Raw genomic sequence first — 27,007 nt, 5'->3', positions numbered from 1 at the left:
GTGGCACTGATAGGCAGCACTGATTGGCAGCACTGCTGGGCACTAATAGGCATCACTGATGGCTACTGATAGGCAGCATTGGTGGGCACTGATTGGTGGCACTGATAGGAAGCACTGATAGGCACTGTAAGATGTCACTGATGGGCACTGATGAGGCGGCAATGGTGGGCACTGATAGGTGGCACTGGTGGGCACTGATGAGGTGGCACTGATAGGTGGCACTACTGGGCACCACTTATGGACACTAACAGGGGAGAGGGGGAGTTTCACATTCAGCAGACAATGAGACTTGCAAGAGCCGCTCAGTGTGTGTGCAGTGCTGTACCTAGAGCATTTGGCACCCGGGGCGGATCCTATATCTGGCACGCCCCCAACTTTAAAATGTAAAAACATCCACAAAAATTTGTAATGTTTTCAAGAATATTTATTGCACAAAATTCACAGCCCCCCATCACAGTGCCCCTTGCAGTCTGCCCCCCGTCTCTCTAATCACAGTAACCCCTTTTGCACTCTCTGCCTCCCCTGCACAGTCCTACCTTAAATAGATAGCTAATATTATTAGCAATGTGTTTAAGTTTGAGTAAGAGATTGGAGACTTGCTAAAGGAGATATTCAGAGACTGCAGACATGATACAGTAGATGGTCAGAGACTGAGGACATGATACAGGAGATGGTCAGAGACTACAGACATGATAAAGGAGATGGTCAGAGACTGCAGACGTGATACAGGAGATGGTCAGAGACTGCAGACGTGATACAGGAGATGGTCAGAGACTGCAGACGTGATACAGGAGATGGTCAGAGACTGCAGACGTGATACAGGAGATGGTCAGAGACTGCAGACGTGATACAGGAGATGGTCAGAGACTGCAGACGTGATACAGGAGATGGTCAGAGACTGCAGACGTGATACAGGAGATGGTCAGAGACTGCAGATGTGATACAGGAGATGGTCAGAGACTGCAGACGTGATACAGGAGATGGTCAGAGACTGCAGACGTGATACAGGAGATGGTCAGAGACTGCAGACATGATACAGGAGATGGTCAGAGACTGCAGACATGATACAGGAGATGGTCAGAGACTGCAGATATGATACAGGAGATGCTCAGAGACTGAGGACATGATAGAAGATAGAAGAGCACTAGGGGGGCCGGAGAGCACCGGGGAAGCAGAGAGCACTGGAGGAGCTGAAGGGCACGGTTGGGGGGGGGGCTGGAGAGAATTAAGAGGGGGTTTGGAAAGCATTGTAGGGGGGTTGGAAGGCGCAGGGGGTGGAGAGCATTGGGGGGGCGAGCAGGGAAAACCAGGGTGGTGGAGAGCACTGGGGTTGGACAGGGAGCACTTGGGGGGGCGGGCAGGGAAAACAAGGGGGGTGGAGAGCACTGGGGGGGACAGGGAGCACTTGGGGGGCGGGCAGGGAAAACCAGGGGGGTGGAGAGCACTGGGGGGGACAGGGAGCACTTGGGGGGCAGGCAGGGAAAACCAGGGGGGTGGAGAGCACTGGGGCGGGCAGGGAAAACCACGGGGCGGAGAGCACTGGGGGGGACAGGGAGCACTTGGGGGGCGGGCAGGGAAAACCATGGGGGTGGAGAGCACTGGGGGGGGGAGGGAGATGAAAAGCACTGTGGGGAGCTGAAGACCATGGGGGGGTGCTAAAGAACAGGGGGGGGGTCAATAGCTCTGAGGGAGGATTAGGAGCACCGGGGGCTAGCAAAAGAAGTTGTATAGGAGGGGGATGGGGCAGCTGCATATAGATGAATCAATCTTTCCCTATTCTTCCTGCAGGAGGGAGAGGAGGATAATCAGTTATTCAGCAGCTGCAGAAAGAATAGGGAAAGATGAATTCCTCTCTATGCAGCTTCCCCATCCCCCTCCTATCCAGCACACACACTTGGGCAATGGGCACGCACTCACCTTCTTCCCGATGAGGCTCCGCCCCCTTCTTCCCGCTGAGGCTCCGCCCCCTTCTTCCCGCCGAGGCTCCGCCACCTTGTTCCTGCCCCGGGTCCGCCCCCCGCTAGCAGCACGGACTGAAGGGGCTGCCACTGCAGCTGCCTTCACACTGCAATGCGGGATCTCGGAGCACGCCGGCTGACACCCCACAGTGCGTGCCCCCCCCCCCCCCATTGGTACCCCACTATGTGTGTGACACTGTCATGTAATGTAGCTGCTTTCAGGGGGAAAGCCCAGCTGTCAAGGTAATGTCGGGGGTGGGCGGGATCAAGTAGCTGTCAAACACCAGCCAATGATTGGGCTGCTTAAGAAAGTGGTGGAGCCACATAAACGAAGCGGCCGCCCAGACCCCATCCCATTGGCTGGTGTTTGATAGCTGTTCGGTCCCGCCCACCCCCGACATCACCCCTGAGTTTTGACAGCTGGTCTTTCTTTCCCCTTGCAAGCATTAACATTACCTGACAGTGTCACACACACTGAGCGGCTCTGACAAGCCTCACTGTCTGCTGAAGCCAACAGCACAGCCGCCTCTCCACCAAGTATCTCACTACCCTAAGTGCCAAAGATGGAGATCTCGGGAGACAGCCGGCCCTTCATTAACAGACACAGGGTGATTAGGGTGTGCCCAGGCACACCCCGTGCGCACGCCTATGATCTGAACGGATCAATATCTTTGATCTGATCAGAACTATACTAGTGTCCCCAATAGTTTACGGTTCCATAAACACAGTGTTAGCAGGATTGGCCACGACACCTGCCAGCACCTGCGTTTACCCTTCCGCCCAGCCCACCCCACCCAGGCAAGTGCAGTAATCAATAGATTACTGTCACTTCCAAAAACACAACACACAAAACCGCAGCGTTAGCAGAGTCAGGCCTGATCTCTGCTAGCACTAGCAGTTTTTTTTTTTTTTTTTTGTAGCGTTTCAAATAGTCCTCGACAACCAGGTACTTTTTTACCTGAGAGACACACTAGGTACCTATAAATGTAGTGGCCAAAATGTCCAAACGGAGGTACACTAGTGAAGAGGCCTACAGGATACTGACCATGTCAGATGAGAGCGATGGGGACGTCTCACTGGCAGAATCAGGGTCAGTATACAAACCTGTAGAGAGCAGTGGCTCCCTAACAGATAGCTCTGATGACAGAGTGGTCCCTGCTAAGGTTAGACGTACCCGACCCTGTTCTGGAGTTGCTGAGGTGCAGCAATTGCAGGGTGCTCGTATGCCGCAGAGTGTTGATACCAGTGCCGCTCAAACTTCTGGTGAACTGGCAAGCACCAGCTGCCTAGTACACCCTGGTCATAGTCAAACCAGCACTGCAGTAGCATTTGGTGACGTGGCGAGTACCATAAGTGCAGTTAAAGCTTGTGCGGCGGCTTGCACAAGTAGTGGCCCGCAGCCACCAAGAATTCGAAGACAGGCCCGTAGAGCCCATAGTGTCCTCCCTGGTGCGCTGGCATATACTAAATGGTGGCCCACAGATTCTACAGCGCCCGTACCCCCACCCCCCCCCCCCCCCCCCAATTCGCTGCCCATCCCGGAATTCAGGTGGAAACAGATAATTTTACTTCCCTTGATTTTTACGAGCTGTTTTTCATGGAAGATCTTTACAGATCTATTGTGGACCAAAGCAATTTATATGCTGGTCAATTCATCGCCGCACATCCAAATTCGTCCCTTGCCAGAGAATTCGGCTGGAAACCTATAATGGTTTTCGAGTTTAAAACTTTTCTGGGCCTATCCCTTAACATGGGCATAACTAAGAGGAGTGCATTGCGGTCATTTTGGTCCACTAACCCAATCCTCCATATGTGCGTGTTCTCTGCTTGCATGGCCAGGGCGAGATACGAGCAAATTCTGCGGTTCATGCACTGTAGTGACAGTGAACTCTGTCGTCCTCGGGGAGACCCTGGTTATTACCGGCTCCACAAAATTCGGCCCCTCGTAAACCACTCAGCGGTTTGCAGCCTTGTTTACCCCTCAACAAGTTGTCTGCATTGATGAGTCCCTGATTAAGTTTTCTGGCTGCCTTGCTTTCAAGCAGTTTATCCCCAGCAAGTGTGCCAGATATGGGGTCAAGCTGTACAAGCTCTGTGACAGGGCCACAGGCTATACAGTTAGTTTTCGTGTTTACGAGGGTAAAGTTAGCACTGTGGAGCCCCCCAACTGCCCAGACTACATAGGGAGCAGTGGCAAGATTGTGTGGGACTCGGTGTCACCCTTATTCGGAAAGGGGTACCATTTATACGTGGACAATTTTTATTCAAGCTTGCCACTTTTTAGTCACCTTCTTCAATTTCAATTTGGCGCATGTGGCACCGTGTGACCTAATCGCCGGGGCTTGCCCCAATGGCTTGTAGACTTAGTCAGGGGAGAGAGCCTGCTTGAAAACAGACAAATTGCTTCCAGTGAAGTGGAGGGATACAGGGAATGTTTTTGTTCTGCCCTCCCTTCACGCAGACACAGCGGTCCAAATTCCTACGCAAACTGGTGTTTTGGAGAAGCCCCTCTGTGTCCACGACTATAACCTTAATATGGGAGGACTGGACCTGAAAGACCAGCTTTTGTCGCCGTACTTAATTGCCCACAAAGCCAGACGCTGGTACAAAAAAGTGTCTATTTATTTCAATTGTCTTTGCTGCACGCTTTTGTGCTATACAAAGCTTCAGGACGAAGTGTATCCTTCCTACAATTCCAGGGAGAGATCATCAGTGACTACCTGTATCCAGGAGGTGCTCCGGCCCAACTTCCTCTACTAGATGCAGTGAGTAGGGGGACTCTACCTGCATGAGATCCATCCCTAGTACCCCTACCCAAACACGCCCCCAAAAAAGGTGGTGTCTGTAGTAAGCGAGGATTTAGGTGTGACACGTGTTGTTGTCCCACCTGTCCTGGCCAACCTGGTCTCTGCATCGGGGAATGTTTCAAATGCTACCACACACTAGTGGAGTATTGGCATAGGGTACGGCACGGCACAGTCTAGGGCACACTTACACAGGGTCTTGAAAGATGTTCGATGGCTATCGTAATTTTCAGAGACCGTAAGCTGGAACGTTTTACAGTTGAAGAAAAAAAAAGTGTAAAAAAAAGTTACAAAAAAGAAATTAAAAAGAAAAACATGAAATAAAAAAGCCAAAAATAGTTGTCGTTTGAGTTCATTTTCTGTTCTTACTCTGTTCTTATACTTCTACTTGTGTGCCTTGCAAGGTACACCCATCAGCTGCCACATTGATTTATATATATTCTGACACAAACAGCGTTTGCGCTCAGCATATATGGAAATCTAGGATGACAGCGCTGTAGGAGGTGATTTCACCACTGCAGTTAAAAAAAAAAAAAAAAAAAATAGCCAAACATGGCTTTCATCATGTATGCCCATCATTAGAGAAGTGGGTGGATGTTTTGGGCAGTCTAATGATAGTTATACTACACATTTTCTGGCGGAGATTTCTTCATCTAACGATCAATGTGGATGAAAAAATCTGTTAGGTTCTCTTTTTTTCGTTCAGCCCACAGGCTGCATGAAAAAAAGAAACCTACAATATATGCCAAACAAGGACCAGCAATGTACTGGTACCTTGCGGTACTTTGAGTGCTTATACCAGGATGATGTCTGCAGATTTAGGCATCATATTGGTATAGTTTTTTACAGCCAGCGGTCGACTTACATGTAAAAGCGATCATAGTGTATAATTAGCTGCTACACTGCTTTTACAAGCAGTGGGGGGGGACACCCGCCACCTTCCGCGGTTTTTCTCTGGCTCTCCTGTCCCACCGGGTAACCAGAGAGTGCAGCCGGTGGTTCAATTATGTAACCATAGAGCTGATTGGAGACAAGAATGGCTCCAATCATCTCTATGGCCTAAGATACTGGAAGCTACAAGCATTTCAGGACTTTGGTTTCGCCAGAAACAAACAGCGCCATTGGGAAATTGGAAAAGCATCTTATCACACCAATCTTGGTGTGGTCAGATGCTTTAAGGACAGAGGAGAGATCTAGAGTCTAAAAGACCCCAATTTTTAAAAGAAAGAGCACCTGTCACTACAGATTGCTATCATAGGGGATATTTAAAGTCTTACCGTGATAATAAAAATTAGTAAAAAAAAAAAAAAAAAAATGAAAGGGAGGTTCCTGTCAAGGTCTCAGGATCTTCTGGCAGACGCCCTGGTGGCCCCTTGGGGTCAGTATCATCTGATTTACGCTTTTCCCCCAATACAACTTCTGTCAAGACTGCTATGCAGAATCGAGGTGGAAGGGATTCAGGTCATTCTGGTGGCACCAGACTGGCCTCATCGGTCTTGGTACGCAGGCCTAGTAAGGCTGGTAGCGGACGATCCTTGGAAACATCCTCTCAGAGAGGATCTTCTGTGTCAAGGATCGATCTACCATTCTGATTTACGGTCCCTGGCTTTAACAGCTTGGCTGTTGAAAGCCAGGCGCTGAAGGACAGAGGGCTGTTGAAGTCTGTGATTCCCACGCTGTCGAAAACTAGGAAATCCAGTTCCAGGAAGGTTTATCATCGAGTTTGAAGGGCGTACATTACTTGGTGTGAGTCTTGGGGGGGGGGGGGGGTTCTCCCTGTTCCTTTTAGGTGTCTCGTCTGCTAGAGTTTCTACAGCTAGGTGTAGATCAATGTTTGGCTCTGGACACTGTCAAGATCCAGATTTCCACCTTGGCCATACTTTTTCCAGTCTGGTACCTCCGTAGGATCTCAATTTGGTGCTGTCGGTACTTCAAAAGCCTCCTTTTGAAAATATTTGTGAACCTTTTTTTGCTCACCCTGTCACAGAAGGTGGCCTTCTTGGTGGCTATTACTTCTGCGCATAGGGTGTCAGAGTTGGCTGCGTTGTCAGGTCGGTCACCTTACCTGGTGGTTCACAGGGGCAAGGTGATGTTACGACCCTGTCAGGCGTTCCTTACTAAGATCATCTCGGGGTTTCATTTAAATGAGGATATTGTGTTGCCATCTGCCCTAAGCTGAAAAATACTAAAGAAATTGCCTTCCACTCCCTTGGATGTGCTTCGGGCGGCGAATGTGTCGATTCAGAAATCCAATTTCCTTTTTTGTCCTTACGGATGGATCTCGTAAGGGGCAGGCCGCATCTGCTGCAACCACTTCCAGATGGATCAGGCAGATGCTGGTGCAGGCCTTTTCTATTAAGGGTCAAGTTCCTCCTTTCCCTGTCAAGGCGCATTCTATAAAGGGCACTTAGTGAACGAAAGCGAAAATTGTTTATTTGTCTTACCGTAAAATCCTTTTTTCTGAGGTTCACTGACGGACACAGCACCCGCCCCTCTATTGGGTTGAGTTATTCTTCTGACGCTGCTTCTTACAAACTGAAATCCTATAGCAGAAAGTGAGGGTATACCCCCTGGGACTGCCTCAGGGGCGTATCCAAAATTGTTTTTGCCTTATCCTACTCCTGAAGAGAGAGCAGCATAAGCCCAAGGGTCTAAGAAGATATGGAGCTGTGTCCATCAGTGAACCTCAGAGAAAAGGATTTTATGGTAAGACAAAAATCCATTTATATCTTTGCGGCATATAGTTCAAGAAACTGCAACCAAATTGTTCTAATTATAAACTCCCACAAAGAAACCAAGAAAAAGTGTAAAAAAGATGATGTGCGTTCCTTCAACGAAAACCCTGTGTGCAACCACCCAGTGCAATCCTCCACCAATCACCCCAAACTGACTCACCAGATTGATTGGCTGGTAAAATTATAAACTAGCATTGGCTCCTTATAGTACAATATCCAGCAGAAAGGTTCCCCACGCTGCTGCTCACAATCTAGCCTTTTACTCAATCCCTCTCTTAGGAGTGTGTAGGCAGTACATAGGGTTTATAAAGCAGAGTTTCCATAAGTCCGTTAAAAATCACTTAAAGCGGAGTTCCACTCAAAAGTGGAACTTCCAATTTAAGTCGTCCTGACCCCCTGACGTGCCACATTTGGCATGTTTTTTCTTTTGAGGGGGAAGCGGGTACCTAGATTTGACAAGTACTCGCTCCCACTTCTACTCGTGCTGCCTAGATGCTAGGCGGCCCAAGCGGAATTGCTCCTCTCCCCCTCCCTCCCTGCAATCTTCTTGGACACGTCACGGGTCCCAGAAGATTGCCTGTCCACTGCGGATAGGTAGCGCGACTCACGCCTGTGTAGTGCGCACCCGACTGTGAAGCCGCAAGCTGTCACAGCCGGGTTCCCACACTAGAGATGCCTGCGCTGCGGGGAGGATAGGGAAAGATCCGAGGCTCCCATCGGTCGCATTGCTGGACCGTGGGACAGGTGAGTGGTGTTTATTAAAAGTCAGCAGCTACACTTTTTGTAGCTGCCGACTTTTAATAAACAGAAAAATAGGTGGAACTCCGCTTAAAGTTTATTTAAGCACACTCACATTTTTCTAGTGCCCCCCAAACCCTAGGAAACCCATGCCCTTAAAATCTGTATGTCTCTCACCCCCAGCTGTGGCTGCTTTGAGCGGAGATCACCTTTCCGTCAGAATACACTCATAGCCGGCGCCACTGATTGAGAGAACATTTTCCAACCGGTTTGTTGTACACAAGTCGATGGATAGATTGACTTGTGCACAACCAGCCTGCCCATACATGGATCGAAATTGAGCCAGTGGTCCATGTTGAAGCAGCCGAATTTCGATACATGTATGGCCGGCCTAAGTCTTGATCACTGCTACAGAAAACGTTTGATTGCAGGTACTGCCTCATAAGCATTTCATTTCAAAATAATTTAGGGGTACTAATTATTATATCCATGTCACCTTAATTCATAATTTACGTGTTCAATCCTGGAGCTAAACCAAAGTGTCTGCTCTATAGACTGTTTCAATTTCAATATATTTTACAGCAAATTGAAATTATTTAGGGGGAAAGGATACCAATACATTTGGCCGTAACTATAAACATGTTACATTGTCAGTTTAGCAAGCTTTGCTTTAAAGCACTGGTTCTCTGTTTTTTTTTTTTTTTTCTGTATCCGAGCTGATAATAGCATGTTATTCATCATGGCTAGTTGGTTTATGGGACAAAGAGTGCATAGAGTACATGACAGCACAACAATCAATCACTTCTGCTCCAAATTTTTCTCTACTGATAACCGTAAAAAATAAAAGTTAGGGGCGTGTCCTGGACGTGAGGCCGTGCGGACGTATCTCCACAGAGCTCCGAGGCCTACATTGTATCCACGCGGATATCTCCGCAATCCTGGCCCCCACGGCCATAATATTACTTTTGCTGGATTGCCCGCTTCCCCGCAAACATTTTGAGGCCTCTCTTGCGGGGATGCGAGCGGGCTGACCGCACGGTCGTTTGCGGCCTACCTCCGTGATTGAAGCCGCGGCCTCGAGTACCGCACGGCGGCCGCCTCCGGAGGTGTAGTCGGGACGCTGCAATCCCTGTAAGGTAGGACACGGCTCAAGGGGGGCATTCCGCCTACCATCCCACCACCACAACCATCAGGCTCCTCTCCCCTGGGATCCCATACTCTGAGCTCCAGCGCTCTCATCCTAGGCCCCGGTCGCCATCTTGGATCGGGCCCAGCGCTGCCCTGTATTACATCCCTCCTGCTATATCCACCGTGGGGAGATTTGGAGCCACCAGCACACTGCCTATACCACACAGGTGGGGCACGCATCAATTAATCCTGGGACTTGAGCCGCCTGCAGCCCACCTAATCTCCCCCTGGGATTGCCATCCATAACTGGCAGGCTCATCACAACCTGTACAAGAAGAGGTAACAGTTGGGTTTATACCATCATTACCTACTGCTGTAGTGAGCTCTCACCATCTCCCTGAAAGTACTGTCTGCCTCACTGTCATCTGAGCGGTACGGCCTGCAGGCTATTGCACCCTATTTGCCTCACTGTCATATGAGCTGGACTGCCTGCAGACTATTACACCTTGTCTGCCTCACTGTCATATGTGCGGGACTGCCTGCAGAATATTACATCCTGTCTGCCTCACTGTCATTCGGGAGATAGTGCCTGCAGAGTATTGCACCTTGTCTGCCTCACTGTCATCTGTGAAATACTACCTGCAGATTATTGCACCCTGTTTGCATCACTCGTTTCAATACCCTGGGCATACGCAGATATATGTCTTTCACTGTATTGAATATATATGCATCAATTAATGCAGTAATGCTCGGCGCTGATATGAGCGAGTGCTAAGTGCGCAGGTTTTTCGGAGGGGAGAGAGATCGGCTGGATCCCCGGGGCCAATTTAGCTTATACTTGCTCACAATTTTCAACACCCCCGGGGGAACACCTGGTGCATGCCGTCAGCCAAGAAAAAGAATCGGGGGGGCACGCCAAAGCACTCCCTGACGACCTATCTGCTCCGCACAAAGGAAATCACCAAGATGTCTCAGGATGGCGCCCAAGCCCCTCCATCGCCTCAGGCAGTTCCTGCTCAACCACCTTCACAACCCAGCCCTCAACAAGTTCCCCGTGAGAACTCATGTATGGTCACAAAGGCGGATTTAGATGCAGGTTTTGCTGCTATGTATGAAAAATTAGCAGACAAATTTCAAACTGAAATTCACAAGGCCACTAATACGCTAACCCAGGAGATAGCCGCTTTGGGAGGCCGCACAGATTTACTGGAGACCAAGCACGACGAACTTTCTATCGCCCATAATGACCTTAGAAAGGACTTTGAGCTGCTTTCTGATAACTATAGCTTGTTACAATCACAAGTGGAGGACTTGGACAATAGAAATCGCAGGAATAACCTGCGCCTCAGAGGCATTCCTGAAACAGTTACAGATCTGATCCCCGCAGTTTCCAAGCTCTTCAAAGACCTGCTGCCTGACAAACAGGAATCGGATTTCACCTGTGACAGGATTCACAGGGCCCTGCGCCCCAAACCTCCTCCTGATAAGCCTCCAAGAGACATTATTTTATGCCTCAAAGACTTCCTAATCAAGGAGGATATTTTGCGAGCTTCCAGGAACACTCCCAACATCTTATTGGAGGGCACTCGCATACAGATCTATCCCGATATTTCCCAGGCCACACTTGAAAGGCGGCGCAAGATGAAAGAGGTCACCTCTGTGTTACAAGCAGCCCGTATCCGATACAGATGGGGTTTTCCCTTCAAGCTGACAGTCCCTCACAATGGCACAGTTTACGTGGTGTATAACCTGGCGGAAGGAAAAGAACTTCTAGTCAAACTGGGCCTACTGGAAGCTGCTCCTGAGGTTCGCCCTCAGAACACCCCTAGGCCGTCGCCATCTTGGTCCACCCCAGCAACCAGAAGAGATCAGCGAAGATGGCGGAATCCTTTTAGAGACGGCGGTTTCTGAGGATGTCCACTATAGAGCTAGGCATTCCTGGTGATACACTAAATCTCACTTGAGTGTCTCCTTGGATTTCTTGAACGCTGGTGTGCCCTTGCCCTAGTGTGGTCGCTCCCCACCATGGGGCGGCTGTGCTGGGGTGACTGTGCCCACTAGTGTGTCTGCAAAGACAATCTGATGGTTTAAACGCTCTTGATATAATTACTTGAATTTGCTTGTTTACCTTTCTCTCTCCTCTCCCGTGTGTCAGTCCCCTATGTACCGTTTTGCGGATGCCCGTGCGCCCGAGGCGGGGATGGTCCCCCGGGTCTCTCCGCGCCTTCGGTGCCCGGATTTCCGCACGCGGTTTTTGGACGGTTTTGTCCAATCGGTAATGTTTTTTTGGATGGGTTTTATTTTTCTGCCCATCTCCAAGAAATTTTCTCAGGTTCAAAATTTTTGTATGATCTTCTTTTATTTGATCAGTTGTTGTTTCAAAAAATGTTCGTTTGTTAACAGAAAGTCATTTTCTCAGGTCTTTATATACAACATGCAAGTATTTTGGTTGTTCTATACTTTTCTAGCCCCTAATTGGGAGCGAGGTTCACACTATACCGAGTCAGAGATTCAACCCCCAATCAGTCTGGGGCCCACTCCTTGGGTTCCCCAGAGGTTTTACCTGTTTGGTTATTTACACTCGGATCTGGTCATTTTTCCCTTTTCTCAAAAGTTTACCCTACAGGAATTTCAGTATGAATGTAGTCCTTTTAATATAAATTATGGGGATTAAAATTTTGTCACACAACGTTCAAGGGTTCAATTCCCCCAATAAAAGAAATAAGGCCTTCAAACATTATAAAAGGTTAGGAGCGGACATAATTTTATTACAGGAGACGCACTTTGCTACTGACAGACACCCTAAATTTTTCGATAAATCTTTCAAGCAGTTTAAATGTTCATCTTTCCATAATAAAACTAGAGGAGTTGCCATCTTTATACGTAATAGTATAATTTTTGATATATCATCCACGTACTGTGACCCAGAGAGCAGATTCTTGATTATTAAGGGGAGTATTGCAGGCAAGGCTATTACCTTAGCTTCTGTGTATGCACCTAATGACACGCATGCCACATTTTTTAGACAATTTTTTGAAGTTCTTGACAGGTTTGAATCCCCACACATGGTGGTTGGAGGGGACTTCAATCTAGCTGCCCATCCTTCATTGGACAGAAGTAATATTACGGCCTCATCCAAGGCTTTCCCTAAAAGCCTGAAACGTGCATTAAATGATAAACAATTGATAGACACCTGGCGAGCCCACAATGTTGGTACAAAGGGTTACACTTTTTATTCTCATCCACACGATAGCTCGGCCAGGCTTGATTATATTTTTTGTACCCCGGTTTGGCTGGCTAATTCCTCAGCTGCAGGTATACATGTCTGCCCTTGGTCCGACCACCAGATTGTGCTCTTCGAATCGGGGGGAGTGGGTCTGGGTGGCACGACATTTAACTGGAGACTGAATGACTCCTTACTGAATGATCCGGCGTTGGTTGCCCAGATCTCCTCTTCACTGATAGATTATTTCCAGATTAATGAGGATGGGATTTCACCCACTCCTGTGGTGTGGACGGCTCATAAGGCAGTCATCAGGGGAAATCTGATTGCCCTGGCCTCGGCCAGGAACAAAGCTAGATTGTCAGACATTAAATCCCTCACGAAAGAATTAGATCAACTATACTATAAACATAATCTCTCCCCCTCCTCTACACTTATGGATCAGATCCATATTAAAAGAAAAGCTTTGGATGACATCCTTTCTAGTGATACTGAAAAGGCCCTTAGGTGGTCCAAAGCCAAATTTACACTCCACAGCAACTCCACATCCACTATGTTTGCAAAGAAACTAACTCAAACAACAAGACCTACTCATGTATACAAGCTCAGAGGGCCAGACGGGAGGATGGTTTCGCACCCCAAGGAAGTCTTGGAAATCTTTACAAACTTTTACAAAAACCTCCTCTCGGTGCCCTCTACGCTACCTGTAAATGAGTTTCACCCCTGGATAGATAACCTTTTTGTCCCGTCTCTGTCAAGTACACAAAAGGATACTTTAGAGGCACCTTGTACAGTAGACGAGGTCCTAGATATGATTAAAGCTCTCAAAACCTCCACCGCCCCCGGCCCAGATGGCTTTTCCTCTTCCTATTATAAAACCTTTGCCACAATTCTTGCCCCCAGACTTGCTAAATTATTCAACCATGTTCTTCAGGGAGGAAACTTTCCAGCAGAAATGCTCCTGGCTAACATGTCCCTCATCCCGAAACCGGATAAAGATCATTCCTTTCCTCAAAATTATAGGCCCATCTCGGTCATGAATAATGACCTTAAACTATTCGGCAGACTGCTAGCTAACCGACTATCCAATGTAATTCATAAATTGATCCACCCTGACCAGACCGGGTTTATTCCAGGTAGACAGCTTTCAGATAATATTAGGCTAGTCGCTAATATTATTAATGACGCCAATCTTAGTAAATCCCCTTCATGCCTTGTGAGTCTTGATATTCATAAGGCTTTTGATAGCGTCAGCTGGCCTTATCTAGAACACCTTCTTCCTAAGTATGGACTAGGAGAAGGGTTCATTCATGGATTTAAAGCTCTATATCAGTCCCCTCAAACAAGAGTTCGCCTTCCCGGGTGTAACTCTGAATTTTTCACTATACATAGAGGTACGAGACAGGGTTGCCCACTTTCCCCCCTCCTGTTCGCTCTAGCAATTGAACCCTTGGCTACAGCCATTAGAAAGAATGGCCTTATTACTGGGCATTACAAGGGGGATAATGAATACAAATTAAGTATGTATGCCGATGATGTTTTATTATTTTTATCCAAACCTCACATTTCACTCCCTCACTTGCTGATCGAACTAGAGAGATTTCGATCCATGTCGGGCTTAGGGGTAAACCTCTCCAAATGCTCTATTATGCCGATTAATCTGCCTAATTGGATGCAAACCTCCATCAGAGAGAGTTTCTCTTTCACCTGGTGTTTGAGATCTTTTCGCTACTTAGGGGTCCAGATTACTCCCCATTATGAATCAATATTTATATCCAACTTCCCTCCAGTATTTAAAAAATTAAGTTTGCTATTGAAGACGTGGTCTTCATACCACATCTCGTTTCTGGGCAGAGTTACAGCCATAAAGATGATTATCTTACCTAAGGTCTTGTTCTTCTTTAGGGCCCTCCCCGTTAATGTCCCTAAATCTCATATTAGCTCTTTTCAGCGGGAGATTTCTAAATTCATATGGAACGGTAGGAGATCCAGATATAACAGTCATATACTTTATGCCCCCCAATCCCAGGGTGGCCTGGGCATTCCAGATTTATGGTCCTATTATCTCTCCGCCAAACTCATTCAAATGGCTCAATGGAATGCAGACCCCGAGAGCATTCCCTGGCTTTCGTTCGAACAGGCCGCAGTTTTTCCGAACTTTCTCTCGGCGGGTCTCTGGAATGGTGCACAGCCGTCTAGTTATAACGCAATTGCGAACAAAATTGTTGTTCATTTATACAGGCTGTGGCAGAAATTTAAAACCCCCTTGGGTCTGTTGTCGCGAGTCTCTCCGCTAACATCCTTTTTGGGACACTTTGACTCAGGTTTACTCCCTCTAAGCAGAGAGGACTTATCCCCTTGGATAACCAGAGGCCTGGTGAACCTCAAAAAGCTCTCCATAGGCAATATTTTCTGTACATTTGAACAACTGGTAGATTTATACGGTCTTCCCAGCTCTGAAAGGGACCACTATACTCTAGTGAGGGCATTTTTTCAATCACAGGACCTCCTCACACTAAACCCTCCATTTACCATTTTCGAAAACATTTGCTCCACCTCACCTAGAGATCGAGGGCTTATATCTAGCCTTTATTCTCATATTGTTACTAGTACCCTCCCAGATAAACATAAGTATATGACTGGATGGGAACAAGACCTAGGCTGTAGTTTCTCCATTCCGGAGTGGCAACACATGATTTCAAACATGCGTAAATGTTCACGCTCTAGTGCATGCAGGGAGACACCCCTAAAAGTAGTTACAAGATGGTATTTGACTCCCTCCTTGATTCACTCCTTCTACGATTCAGTCTCTCCCCTCTGTTTCAGGGGCTGTCCAGAAGAAGGTAATTTACTTCATATTTTTTGGAGCTGCAAATGTTTGCGACCCATATGGGATCAGGCACAGAGACTGGTGACCAGATTGGCTGGGTCAGAGGTTTCTCTCTCCCCTAAGATATGCTTGCTCTTTGTAAAAGTCCCTGGTGTCCCGAAATCTACATCTAATCTGATTCATACTTTGGTGTGTTCCATTCAATGGATGATAGCTTGTAATTAGAAATCAGATACTCTAGTATGGTCTCAGGTGCTCTCCAGGATGGAATGCATCAAACTAACAGAAAAAATCTTTCATTCCCTTCATAGCACCATGATGACATTCCATGCTAAATGGGACTCTTGGGACAATTGTGTTGGACCAGTTAGTACTTCTTAACCTATATGGTATGTCTAACTAGACAGTTCTGACCCCTCAGGTGTATTTGACTACTTTATATTCTGCTATATTATGACCAACGTTTATTGCACACTTGCTATGTTTTCAGAGTATTTTTCTATGCAATATATTTTTATATATAGATGCGATGTTACATTGTTGACCTGTGTAAAAGTTAAATTGTTTTCTTGTATTGACTTTCTAATAAAATCTTTTGTAAACAAAAAAATAAAAGTTAATGCAATTTAGTGTTGATTGAATAAGGTGAATTCTCCAAAAACTCTGAATTTTCCACAATTAATTTTCATTTGATTGTTGGTAGGATTTACATTTAATTAAAGGTTTGACTCTCCTTCTTCACAGAAGTGCCAAACCCTACAGAAGAGAAACACATGGAGAATGGAATGTTAATGAATGAAAAGAGTCAGACGTTTCTACAGAGGTATGTATAAAAATGTATCCACCAACCTGAAAATGCAGCAATACCTTTTTAAAGTGTATATAACCACTTGACCTCCGGAAGGTTTACCCCCTTCCTTACCAAGCCATTTTTGTGCGGAATAGCACTGTGGTACTTTAACAATTGTGTGGTCATGTGACTTTGTACCTAAATAAAATGTATGTTCCATTTTCCCCACAAATGGAGCTGTCTTTTGATGGTATTTAATCACCTTTGTTTTTATTTTTTTGCTCTAAAAAAAAATCCCAATAAGCATATATTGATTGGTTTGTGCAAAAGTTACAGCATCTACAAACTATGAGATATTTTTATTTTATTTTTTTTACTAGTAATGGTGGTGACTTGCGATTTATATCGGGACTACGAAATTGGGGTGGGCAAATCGGACACCTAACTGACACTTTTGACACTTTTTTTTTTTTTTTTTGGAGACCAGTGACACTAATACAGTGTCACTGTACTAATGACACTTGCAGGGAAGGGGTATACGGCGATCAAAGGGCTAAATGTGTGCCTAGCTAAAGTTTCAGTGTAGTGGGGGAGGTGCTTTTATTAGTAGAAGACCTAGATTGTGTTTCTGCTTTACACTCACAGAATGACAGTCTGCCTTGTTTACATAGGCAGACTGGCATTCTGTCAGTGTAACGAACGATCAGCGGGACCTGCTGTGTAAAATCCCACCCAGAATCCAGAAGTGCAGAATCCCGTGTGTGTGTGTATATATAATATATATATATACATATGTAATTCTGCACAGAGCGGCCGCCCTGTAGCAGTAAATCTAGTATTGGGTGGTTGGGAAGCAGATGAGACACAGCTACACAAAGAGGAGTTCTAGTCCCCCACCCCCCCCCCCCCCCCCCCAAAAAAAAAAAAAAAATTAGGGCAACTTCTACAAATACTGTCCAGTACTTACCAGGGATGCAGCAATGTTCTGACTTGAACCAATTCTTTAGTCAGCTTTGGGTGCAGGCGCCGGGCATCTTAGGTAAAGGAAATGGGTAGTGAAGCCTTCTGGCTTTACAGCCAGTTTCTTACTCCACATGCGAGAGCCGCGAGTTTCTAAATTGTCCTGCAGTCTTCTCGGACCTATGTGTGTGTCCCAGAAGGAGGAGGGGGGAAGGAGGAGGGGCTGGACATCGATGTAGATTGCCGTGGCGACCTGAGCAGGAACTGGGAGCGGGTACCTGTCAAAGGCTAGATACCCGCTTCCCACTGCCCCTTCCAAAAAGTGCCAAATGTGGCAGTGGAGAGGGGGAGGGTGCAAACAAGCTGAGCTTCGTCTTTTGAGTGGAACTTTGCTTTTAAAACATTTAAACTAGTTCTGGACCACCCACATACATATACTGCAGCAGAGCAGCCCGGCTGCGCTAAATCACGTACCTGTTCGTGATTCCCGCTGCCGTCCCTGCTGTGAATCTGATTCGATTCAGAACCGATCAGTCATCGGGTTCAGGCCAGTGATTTATGGCCTGGATCTTCTGATCGGTTCTGATGAATCCCAGAACCTCCTGTGCCTTTGTAATGTAAACACAGGCACAGGAAATGATGCAATCTCCTCTCTTGGAGCCCTTTTCGGTTCCAGCGTGAGAGAAGTTTGCATCTACCGTGAGTAAAGCACTACAATGACACCACAACACAGGCTCATTTAACCCCTTAATCCCCCCCCCCCTTGCACTCCCTGTCACAGTGTCACTAAGTAAAGTGTACATATTTTTTACTCTATTGATGTCACGTATAACGCTAAAATGGCATTAGGAGTACTTAAACGTCAGTTAGCGTCAGTCCCAGATAGGTCCAGGGTACCCGCCAAATAGTCCCTAAAAAAGTTTTAACCCCCTTATCACCCCCAGTTAACCCTTTCACTCCCTGTCACAGTGTCATTAGTACAGTGTACAGATCTTTTTTTCTGATCACTGTATTAGTGTCACAGGTGGCTCTAGTTCACGTCAGCGGCAGTCTTGTATAGCGCCAGGGTCCCTCCACATATTCCCTAATAAAGTTTTAACCCCCTGATCACCCCCCCTCCCCCCAGTTAACGCTTTGACTCCTGATCACTGTATCATTAGTACAATGTAGAGATCTTTTTCTCTGTCGCTCATTGACAGACGTAGTCTTCTTGATTCACAAGAACTGGGTTATGTTGTCTCCGCAGGAGTAGGACTAGGCAGAAAAGAAAAAACGTTCTGGCTCCACCCTAGGGGCAGTCCCAGAGGGTATATCCTCCCTCTCTCTGCTACAAGGCATCAGTTTTTTTCTGTCTAGTCCAGTTGTTACTATCCAACAGCTGGTCTTCTCTTCGAACTTGCATGAGGGTTCTGGGGTTGATGGTGGCTTCCTTCGAAGCAGTCCCATTTGCCCAGTCCCATACCCGAATTCTTCAGCAAGAGATTCTTCTCAGATGGAATCGGAATGCGGAATCCCTGGACAATCGGATCCGATTGAGCAAACAGACCAGAGAGTCTCTGGTCTGGTGGCTTCGGTCTCCGATGCTCAGCCAGGGAAAGTCATTTCTGCCAATATATTGGACGATAGTGACCATGGATGCCAGTCTATCCGGATGGGGAGGAATTCTCGGTCAGTTATCTGTCCAGGGACTTTGGTCCCCGGAAGAATCCAGGTTGCCGATAAATGTATTGGAACTGAGAGCGATCAGACTTTGTCTGATTCACTGGACCGAGCAGCTCCAGGGCAGCCCGGTTCGGATCCAGTCGGACAACGCCACGGCCGTGGCTTATGTCAATCACCAGGGGGGCACCAAGAGTGTCCGAGCGGCCAAGGAAGTGGCTTGCATTCTTCGCTGGGCGGAACGATTTGTTCCAGCGATCTCTGCGGTGTTCATTCCGGGGGTGGAAAATTGGCAGGCAGATTATCTCAGCCGTCAGACTCTGGATCAGGGGGAATGGTCCCTCCATCCAGAAGTTTTCCACCAGTTGTGCCTACGTTGGGGCACCCCGGATGTGGATCTGTTGGCATCACGATTCAACAGGAAAGTACAGAAATTCGTGGCTTGCTCCCACGATCCTCTAGCAGAGACCGCAGACGCACTGATCGCCCCGTGGGGGCAATACCAGCTAATGTATGCCTTCCCTCCTCTCGGGTTACTGCCAAGACTTCTTCGCAGGATAGAGGAGGAAGGAATTCCAGTAATCCTGGTAGCTCCGGACTGGCCTTGCCGAGCTTGGTACGCCGACTTGGTCAGACTGGTGGCGGACGTCCCGTGGAGACTTCCTCTCAGGGAGGACCTACTGTCTCAGGGACCGATCTTCCATCCTGCTTTACGATCGCTGGCTTTAATGGCCTGGCTATTGAGACCCAGGTGCTGAAGGACAAGGGATTGTCAGCTTCAGTTATTCCTACTCTAGTTAAAGCAAGGAAAGCGACTTCCAGAAAGATTTATCATCGCACATGGAAGTCCTACATCGCATGGTGTGAACCTCTGGGGTTCCGTCCACGGTCTTATTCGGTTAGTCGAATATTAGCTTTTCTGCAACAAGGGGTTGAGCAGAAACTGGCCTTGAGTACTATCAAGGGTCAGGTCTCAGCATTAGCTATCTTCTTTCAGAAGCCTTTGGCTACTCATTCCTTGGTGCGGAATTTCATCCAGGGGGTGCGACATCTGGCTCCGCCAGTGCGCGCGCCATTACCACCCTGGGATCTTAATTTAGTATTGTCGGTTCTTCAGAAACCTCCCTTTGAAGATATTAGGGAGATTCCTCTACCTACGTTGTCCCAGAAGGTGGCCTTCTTGGTGGCTATCACTTCTGCACGCAGGGTGTCAGAACTGGCCTCTTTATCTTGTCGTTCCCCATATCTGGTGGTTCATAGAGATAAGGTGGTTCTTCGTCCGAACCCATCCTTCCTACCAAAAGTGGTTTCAGAATTTCATCTTAATGAAGAAATTGTATTACCTTCCCTGTGTCCTAAGCCCAGTCATCCTCGGGAGTTTGCTTTACACTCCTTGGATGTGGTCCGGGCGATCAGGGTATAATTGAAAACGACAGACTCGTTTCACAAGACTTTTTGTGATCCCGGATGGACCCAAAAAGGGGTTGCCTGCATCTGCCGCGACTATTTCCAAATGGATCAGACAGACGGTGGTGCAGGCTTATTCTATTAAGGGTCGGGAGCCCCCGTTCCCTGTTAAGGCGCACTCCACTCGGGCACTTAGTGCGTCATGGGCCTTTCGCCATCAGGCGTCAGTGGTCCAGGTGTGCAAGGCGGCTACCTGGTCGTCGGTGCATACCTTTACAAAACATTATAAAGTTGATGTAATGGCATCGTCTGATGCCTCGTTTGGCCGCAAGGTTTTGCAGGCCGCCATTTGAGGAGACCAGTGGTCTACCTCGAGGGTTTTTTTCCGTTGGAATTTTTATTTTAGTCTCATTCTTTGTTTATAATGAGCCTTTAAAACTTCTAGTTTGGCACCGGTTGGGCCTTCTAGATTGGATTTTGATTTCTGTCAATCCCACCCCTCATTTGTGGCACTGCTTCTGGATGTCCCAGTTCTTGTGAATCAAGAAGACTACGTCTGTCAATGAGCGACAGAGAAAATCGGATTTTTGTAAGATCTTACCGTAAAATCCTTTTCTCTTAGCTCATTGACAGACGTAGTACCCGCCCCTCTATCATTGAGTTGGGTTGGGTTAAATTCTCTGTTGCTGCTTTGTGACAGAACTGATGCCTTGTAGCAGAGAGAGGGAGGATATACCCTCTGGGACTGCCCCTAGGGTGGAGCCAGAACGTTTTTTCTTTTCTGCCTAGTCCTACTCCTGCGGAGACAACATAACCCAGTTCTTGTGAATCAAGAAGACTACGTCTGTCAATGAGCTAAGAGAAAAGGATTTTACGGTAAGATCTTACAAAAATCCGATTTTTCTGATCACTGTATTAGTGTTTTATCAGTTAGCGTCAATCCCAGACAATGTAAGATTGGCTGCTACATATTTATAATACATTTTAACACTTTGATTGCCAGTAACACTAACACACACCTCCATTACTAGTATAGTCTGAACGGATCAATATCTTTGATCAAATCAGAACTATACTAGCATCCCCAGTAGTATAGTGTTCCCAAAAATGCGGCGTTATTGTCAGCCCCGAAACCTGCCAGCACCTGCGTTTAGCCCCTCAGCCCGCCCCCCAAACAAGTGCATTATCCGCAGATCAACTGTCACTTCTAATACACAGTACACAAAACGGCAACATTAGCAGAGTCCGGCCCAATCTCTGGTAGCCCTAGCAGTTATTTTTTTTTGTAGTCGTTCAAGCAGTCCTTGAAAACCAGGTGCTTTTTTTAACCTGGGAGTCACACTGGGTACCTTTTTTTTTTTTTAATTTTTTGACCAAAATGTCAAACAAAAGGTACAGTCGTAAAGAGGCCTACACAGTACTGAGCATGGCAGATGAGAGCGATGGGGAGTCCTCGCTGTCAGAATCAGGCTCAGAATTCAAACCTGTAGAGAGCAGCTGTGCCTTGACAGATAGCTCTGATGACAGAGTAAGGGTCCCTGCTAAGGTCAGGCATACCCGACCCCGTTCCTCTGTTGCTGTGGTGCTACAATAGCATGATTGTAGCAGAGTGCTGGTACTAGTGCCGCTCAACCTTCTGATAAACTGGCGAGCACCAACGGCCTAGTACACCCTGGTCGTAGACAAACCAGCACTGCAGTAACACTTGGTGACATGGCGAGTCCCATAAGTGCAGTTCAAGCTGGTGCGGTGGCTAGCACAAGTAGTGTCTCGCAGTCACCAAGAATTCAAACGCAGGCCCGTAGAGACCATAGTGCCCTTCCTGTTGCGCTTGCAAGTCTGATTGGTAGTCCACAGATTCTGCAGTGCCGTACTTCCCCCATTCACTGGCCAATCCGGAATTCAGGTGGAAACAGCAGATTTAACACCCCTTGGTTTTTTGAGCTGCTGTTCAGAGGATCTGTGGACTAAAGCAGTTTATATGCTAAGCAATTTATTGCCACAAACCCAAATTTGACCCTTGCCAGACAATTTGCATGGAAACTTATCATAAACTTATATTGTGGTTTATGCAATTCAACGTCAATGAACTCTGTCGCCCTCAGGGTGACCCTGGATATGATCGGCTCCACAAAATTCGGCCCCTCGCTAACCACTTCAACCAAAAAAATAGGCTATACATGGAGTTTCCTGGTTTACGAGGGAAAAGATGGCAGCGTGGAGCCCCCCAACTGCCCAGAGTACATAAGGAGCAGTGGCAAGATTGTTTGAGACTTGGTGTCACCCTTATTCAGAAAGGGGTAACATTTGTATGTGGACAATTCTTATACAAGCGTGACACTTTTTAGACACCTATTTCAATTTGGAATTGGCAGTTGTGGCACTGAAAACACGTAAATAAAAAACCTGATTTATACTCAACCACTAAACGCAACAGATATATTCTATGAAGGATATATATATATAAACAATACTCACTGGGCTATAGTACATTCTATCTTTAATGATTCAAAAATAGCACAAAACATAGAGTTGCAAAAAATGCAAACATTAAAATGGTACCAGAACTCGCATCATACACACCTAAAACATACACACAACCACCCCTAACACTCCATTTAGGCCCATGTTCATTGGTATGTGAGACAATCAAGGAATGAATGAATGAACGAGGCTGGCAGGAGGGGTGGGTGGTGGGTACGCCTGACCAGTTTCGCCAGACACAGGTCGGGTGCTTCAGAGGCAAAGTAGTGAATGTCTTTTTCCCCATGTGTTATACACTATGTCTATGAATGGTTTAAATATGGCCGCCCCGCCATGCCGCAGGCGCACAAACGCAATGGCGAAAAACACAAGTGCGCGAATAGCCATCTGCCGCATATTGATGACGTCGGCACGCACGAAAGCACCAGATGCGATAGCCACATCCCCAAATCTACTGCGGATTTCCCCCTAGAGGGGAAACCGCAAAGGTAAAGTAGAAGGAAAACTCCTTTTCAGTTGACAGACGCAGCAGCAATGCTTCTTTACCCTTGTGAGTAGACTAGGCAGAGAAAAATATCACTGTCACGCCTATAGGGGCTGTCCTTTTCGCCATAACCCCCCCACACACTGTGCTCTCAAATCAGTTTCTTGCTGCCTAGTGAAGGAGTAGGACCTAGGTTTCGGTCTGTTTTTTATTCTTTTCACAATGTTTATATTTATTTATCTTTACTCACTATCGCTAGCTAGTGTCAGGGGGATCCTCCTGGTGAACTACAAGCAACAGCCGGCTGCGGTTTCGCACTGGATAATCTAGATCCTTATGGTCTCCTAGCCTGGCCAACGAGCGTGAGCAGGTTATGGTCCGACAGATCCCCTGTGGATGGGGACGAGCCTGCAGGCAGATGTCTCGCCAGGACGCATAGACCTGGAACGCCCTGAGTCGCATCGTACCCCTTGGCTGGCAGCACCCCCACTCAGGGTGGGTATTGGTATGCCCCAAGCAGAGCCCACCCGGTCCATGTTATGGTGAGTAATACTAAACCCCTCATGTCCCTAGTGGCCTCTGGGGGGTGGGTGATGTGGGCCCACTCCTCCTTTTTTCTGAAAGATCCCCCAGGCCTATCAGGACCAGGCCCTACCCTCCCTGCTCCCGCATGGGGGCGCTATATTCGGCACCTGGGGGGGGGGGTGTACACTAATATCTTGTCCTGTGGGGTCTTTCTAGGTAGATCCCTGTGGTGGACTCATGTCTGAGTCCTGAACACATGGCAGCGTTTTCAGCTGCCATCTTAAGTGTGGCCATCGGTTCTCTGTGTGTAAGGTACGGCGGCCATTTTCCCTGAGATTCCTATGCTTTTTTACATGGCAACATTTTGTTGTAGCCTGGAGCTACATAGGCAGTCTTCGGCCTCTTGGTTTTTACTCAGACCTGTTCAGGGTGCCCAGAAAGGAGGGCAAGGTGCGTCCAATTTTGGACCTCAAGTCACTGAACCGCTTTGTGCGGGTGCAGGAGTTTTGGCGTTAGCATCTTTAAATCAAGGGGACTTTCTAGCCTCCATCGATATCAAAGATGCATAACTGCACATCCCTCTATACGGGGGACATCAAGAGGTATCTCCTTTTTGCAGTGGCGGAGGAGCACTTTCAATTTGTGGCATTACCCTTCGGTCTAGCCTCTGCTCCGAGTTGTCTTCAAGGTTTGGCTCGTTTTGGCTTTGCTCTGCAAAAGAGGGATTGCGATCCTTGGATATCTGGACAATCTCCTGTTGAGAGCAAACTCTTACCCAACCTTGTTGGGCGACCTGTCAATCGCGGTCCAGACCCTTCAGGAGTTCGGGTGGACCATCAACTTAAAAAAATCTGCGTTGACCCTGTCGGTGCAACTAAATTACCTGGGTCTGACTTTAGACTTCTCTCTAGCGAGGGTCTTTCTTCCCGGGGACAAACTTCAGACATTGCAGGGAGAGATCAGGTTACTAATGGAGAAAGATCTCTCATCTCTGCAGACTTACATGAGAGCCTTGGGGCTGATGGTGTTGACCTTCGAGGCGGTCCCATTTGCTCAACTTCATTCCAGGCCTCTGCAAAAGGAGATTCTTGAGAAATAAATTGAGTGATATACACTCACGTGATCGCGCCTAGGAAATTAAGACCAGTGAAAATTATATGTGAAAGAAAAAGAAAAATGAGCTGCTAGTCAAACAACGGTGGGTTGTAAATTGGCAGAGAAGTGGAGACTGCGCTCAAATGTTAGTGCAAAGTATAAATGCTTAAATTATTAAATCACTACAAATAAATGAAAATAGTAGTATCATTCCTTGCTTGACAGTCTGATTGTGAACCAGTGGGTCACCCCAAAAGTGCTCAAATATAAAGTGACTGTGCTAACAACAATAATTGCAATACATATAGTCCTCAGTGTTTCATATAAAGTGCTTAATGCAACGATTGCATAAAGTGCATAAAAAAAGTCCTCAGTGATTTTAAAAGTGCTAGGTGCTCAGTGGGAATGCAAATCCAGGTGCAAAGTAAAGTGGGGAATCCGCCACCTAATGTTCAGCCCACTTACCAGACGACCCCTTGGGGTCTAGTGTAGGTAAATGGTCCCTTTTTTGTGGCTCCTGGTGTTCCTCAGAATGCCTCAATGGGAACTTTATCCTCTCCCTGGGATAGGGATATTGCCTGGGAGTCCGCTTCACTATAGTAGGGAAGGGCTGTACAGGATTCCACTGTGTGTTTTTTCGTTGGTGTGGTGGTCTCAATGAGCCGCAAGAGAAGTGGGGAAACTCATAGTGTAGTATGTATAAGTATAGTTTTATTGAATATAGTAGTCACTTACATTAAAGTTGTGTAAGAACAGCCAGATCGTGGAGCCGCAATGGCAATTGCGTTCCAGATGCATTCCAATAGGCAGGAAGCGACGTGGGGCGTAGATTCTTGTCAAGTGGAACAAGGATCCGCAGTCCTTGGAAAGAATGATATGTTTGAGCCGACTTACGAGGTCAATGCTCTCGGTGGCTTCTGTCGCCCGCCCTGAGCCAGGGAAAGTCCTTTCTACCACTGTTGTTGATGGTCACCACAGATGACAGCCTATCGGGCTGGGGTGGAGTGCTGGACAATCTCTGTACCCAGGGAGTCTGGTCGACAGAGGAGTCCTCTTTACAGATAAATGTCCTTTAACTCAGAGCAATCAAGCTTTGCCTGCTCCACTGGACGAATCGGCTACAAGGTTCCCCCGGTTCGGATTCAATCCGACAATGCCACGGCTGTGGCCTAAATAAATCACCAAGGGGGCACAAGGAGTGCTCGGGCAGCCCAGGAGGTGGCCGAGATTCTGACTAGAGAACGTGTTCCTGCTCTTTCAGTAGTTCACATTCCAGGAGTGGAGAACTGGCAGGCGGATTACCTGAGTCGTCAAGTTCTGGACCAAAGGGAATGGTACCTGCATCCAGAGATATTTCATCTCTTGTGTGTCCGGTGTCCTTGGAGCCAGTATCGGCTACTTTATGCCTTTCCTCCGATATAACTGTTGTTGAGGTTCCTCTGCAGATTGGCGGTGGAAAAGGTGCCAGTAATTCTGGTGGCGCCAGACTGACCTCGCCGGTCTGGATACGCAGACCTGGTAAAGATGGTCATCAAGCCTCCCTGGCGGCTGCCTCTGAGAGAGGACCTGCTGTCTCAGGGGCCGATGTGCCATCCTGGTTTACAGTCGCTGGCTTTAACGACATGGCTGTTGAAGGCCAGGTGCTGAGAGACAGGGGTCTCTCTGAGTCTGTGATCCCTACCCTGCTGAGGGCTAGGAAAGCAACTTCAAGAAAAATTTATCATCATACTTGGAAGATGTATATTTCCTGGTGTGAATCGCAAAACTTGCACCTCCGCTTGTTTTCGGTTGCAAGGGTCTTAGCTTTCTTGCAGAAAGGAGTTGAGCAACGGTTGGCCTTGGGCACGATCAAGGGCCAAGTGTCGGCCTTAGCTATTTACTTACAACGCCCGTTGGCAACTAATTCCTTGATACGCACCTTTATTAAAGGGGTGCGCCATCTGGCTCCTCAGAGAAGATCCCCTTGGTCGTTTGCCTTACTTGGTCGTTTATAGAGATTAAGGGGTTCTCTGACCTAATCAGGCCTTTCTTCCTAAGCTGGTGTCTGATTTCCATTTTAATGAAGACATTGTTTTGTCTTCACTCTGTCCTAAGCCTAAGCATCCTAACGAAATTGCCTTGCATTCTCTGGATGTGGTTCGGGCAATCAGGGTTTACCTGTCGCCCACGGAGCCTTTTAGGACATCA

At 47.4% G+C, this 27,007-nt stretch overlaps 1 protein-coding gene across 2 annotated transcripts in view; it reads left to right on the top strand.

Annotated features, from left to right (window-relative positions):
- The window catches only part of ABCC1 (ATP binding cassette subfamily C member 1 (ABCC1 blood group)), an 891,484-nt gene that overhangs the window by 655,772 nt on the left and 208,705 nt on the right, over nucleotides 1-27,007 (top strand). For both annotated transcript variants that reach the window (XM_082260033.1, XM_082260032.1), the window contains one exon: nucleotides 16,161-16,239. In XM_082260033.1, the coding sequence (XP_082116159.1) occupies nucleotides 16,161-16,239 (79 nt within the window). The remainder of the gene's footprint in view (nucleotides 1-16,160; nucleotides 16,240-27,007) is intronic.

Source organism: Pelophylax lessonae, assembly GCF_965119305.1.
Source record: "Pelophylax lessonae genome assembly, chromosome: 6".
Lineage (NCBI taxonomy): Eukaryota > Metazoa > Chordata > Amphibia > Anura > Ranidae > Pelophylax > Pelophylax lessonae.
The sequence above is the reverse complement of the archived record's forward strand: the minus strand, read 5'-3'. Positions and strand labels throughout refer to the sequence as shown.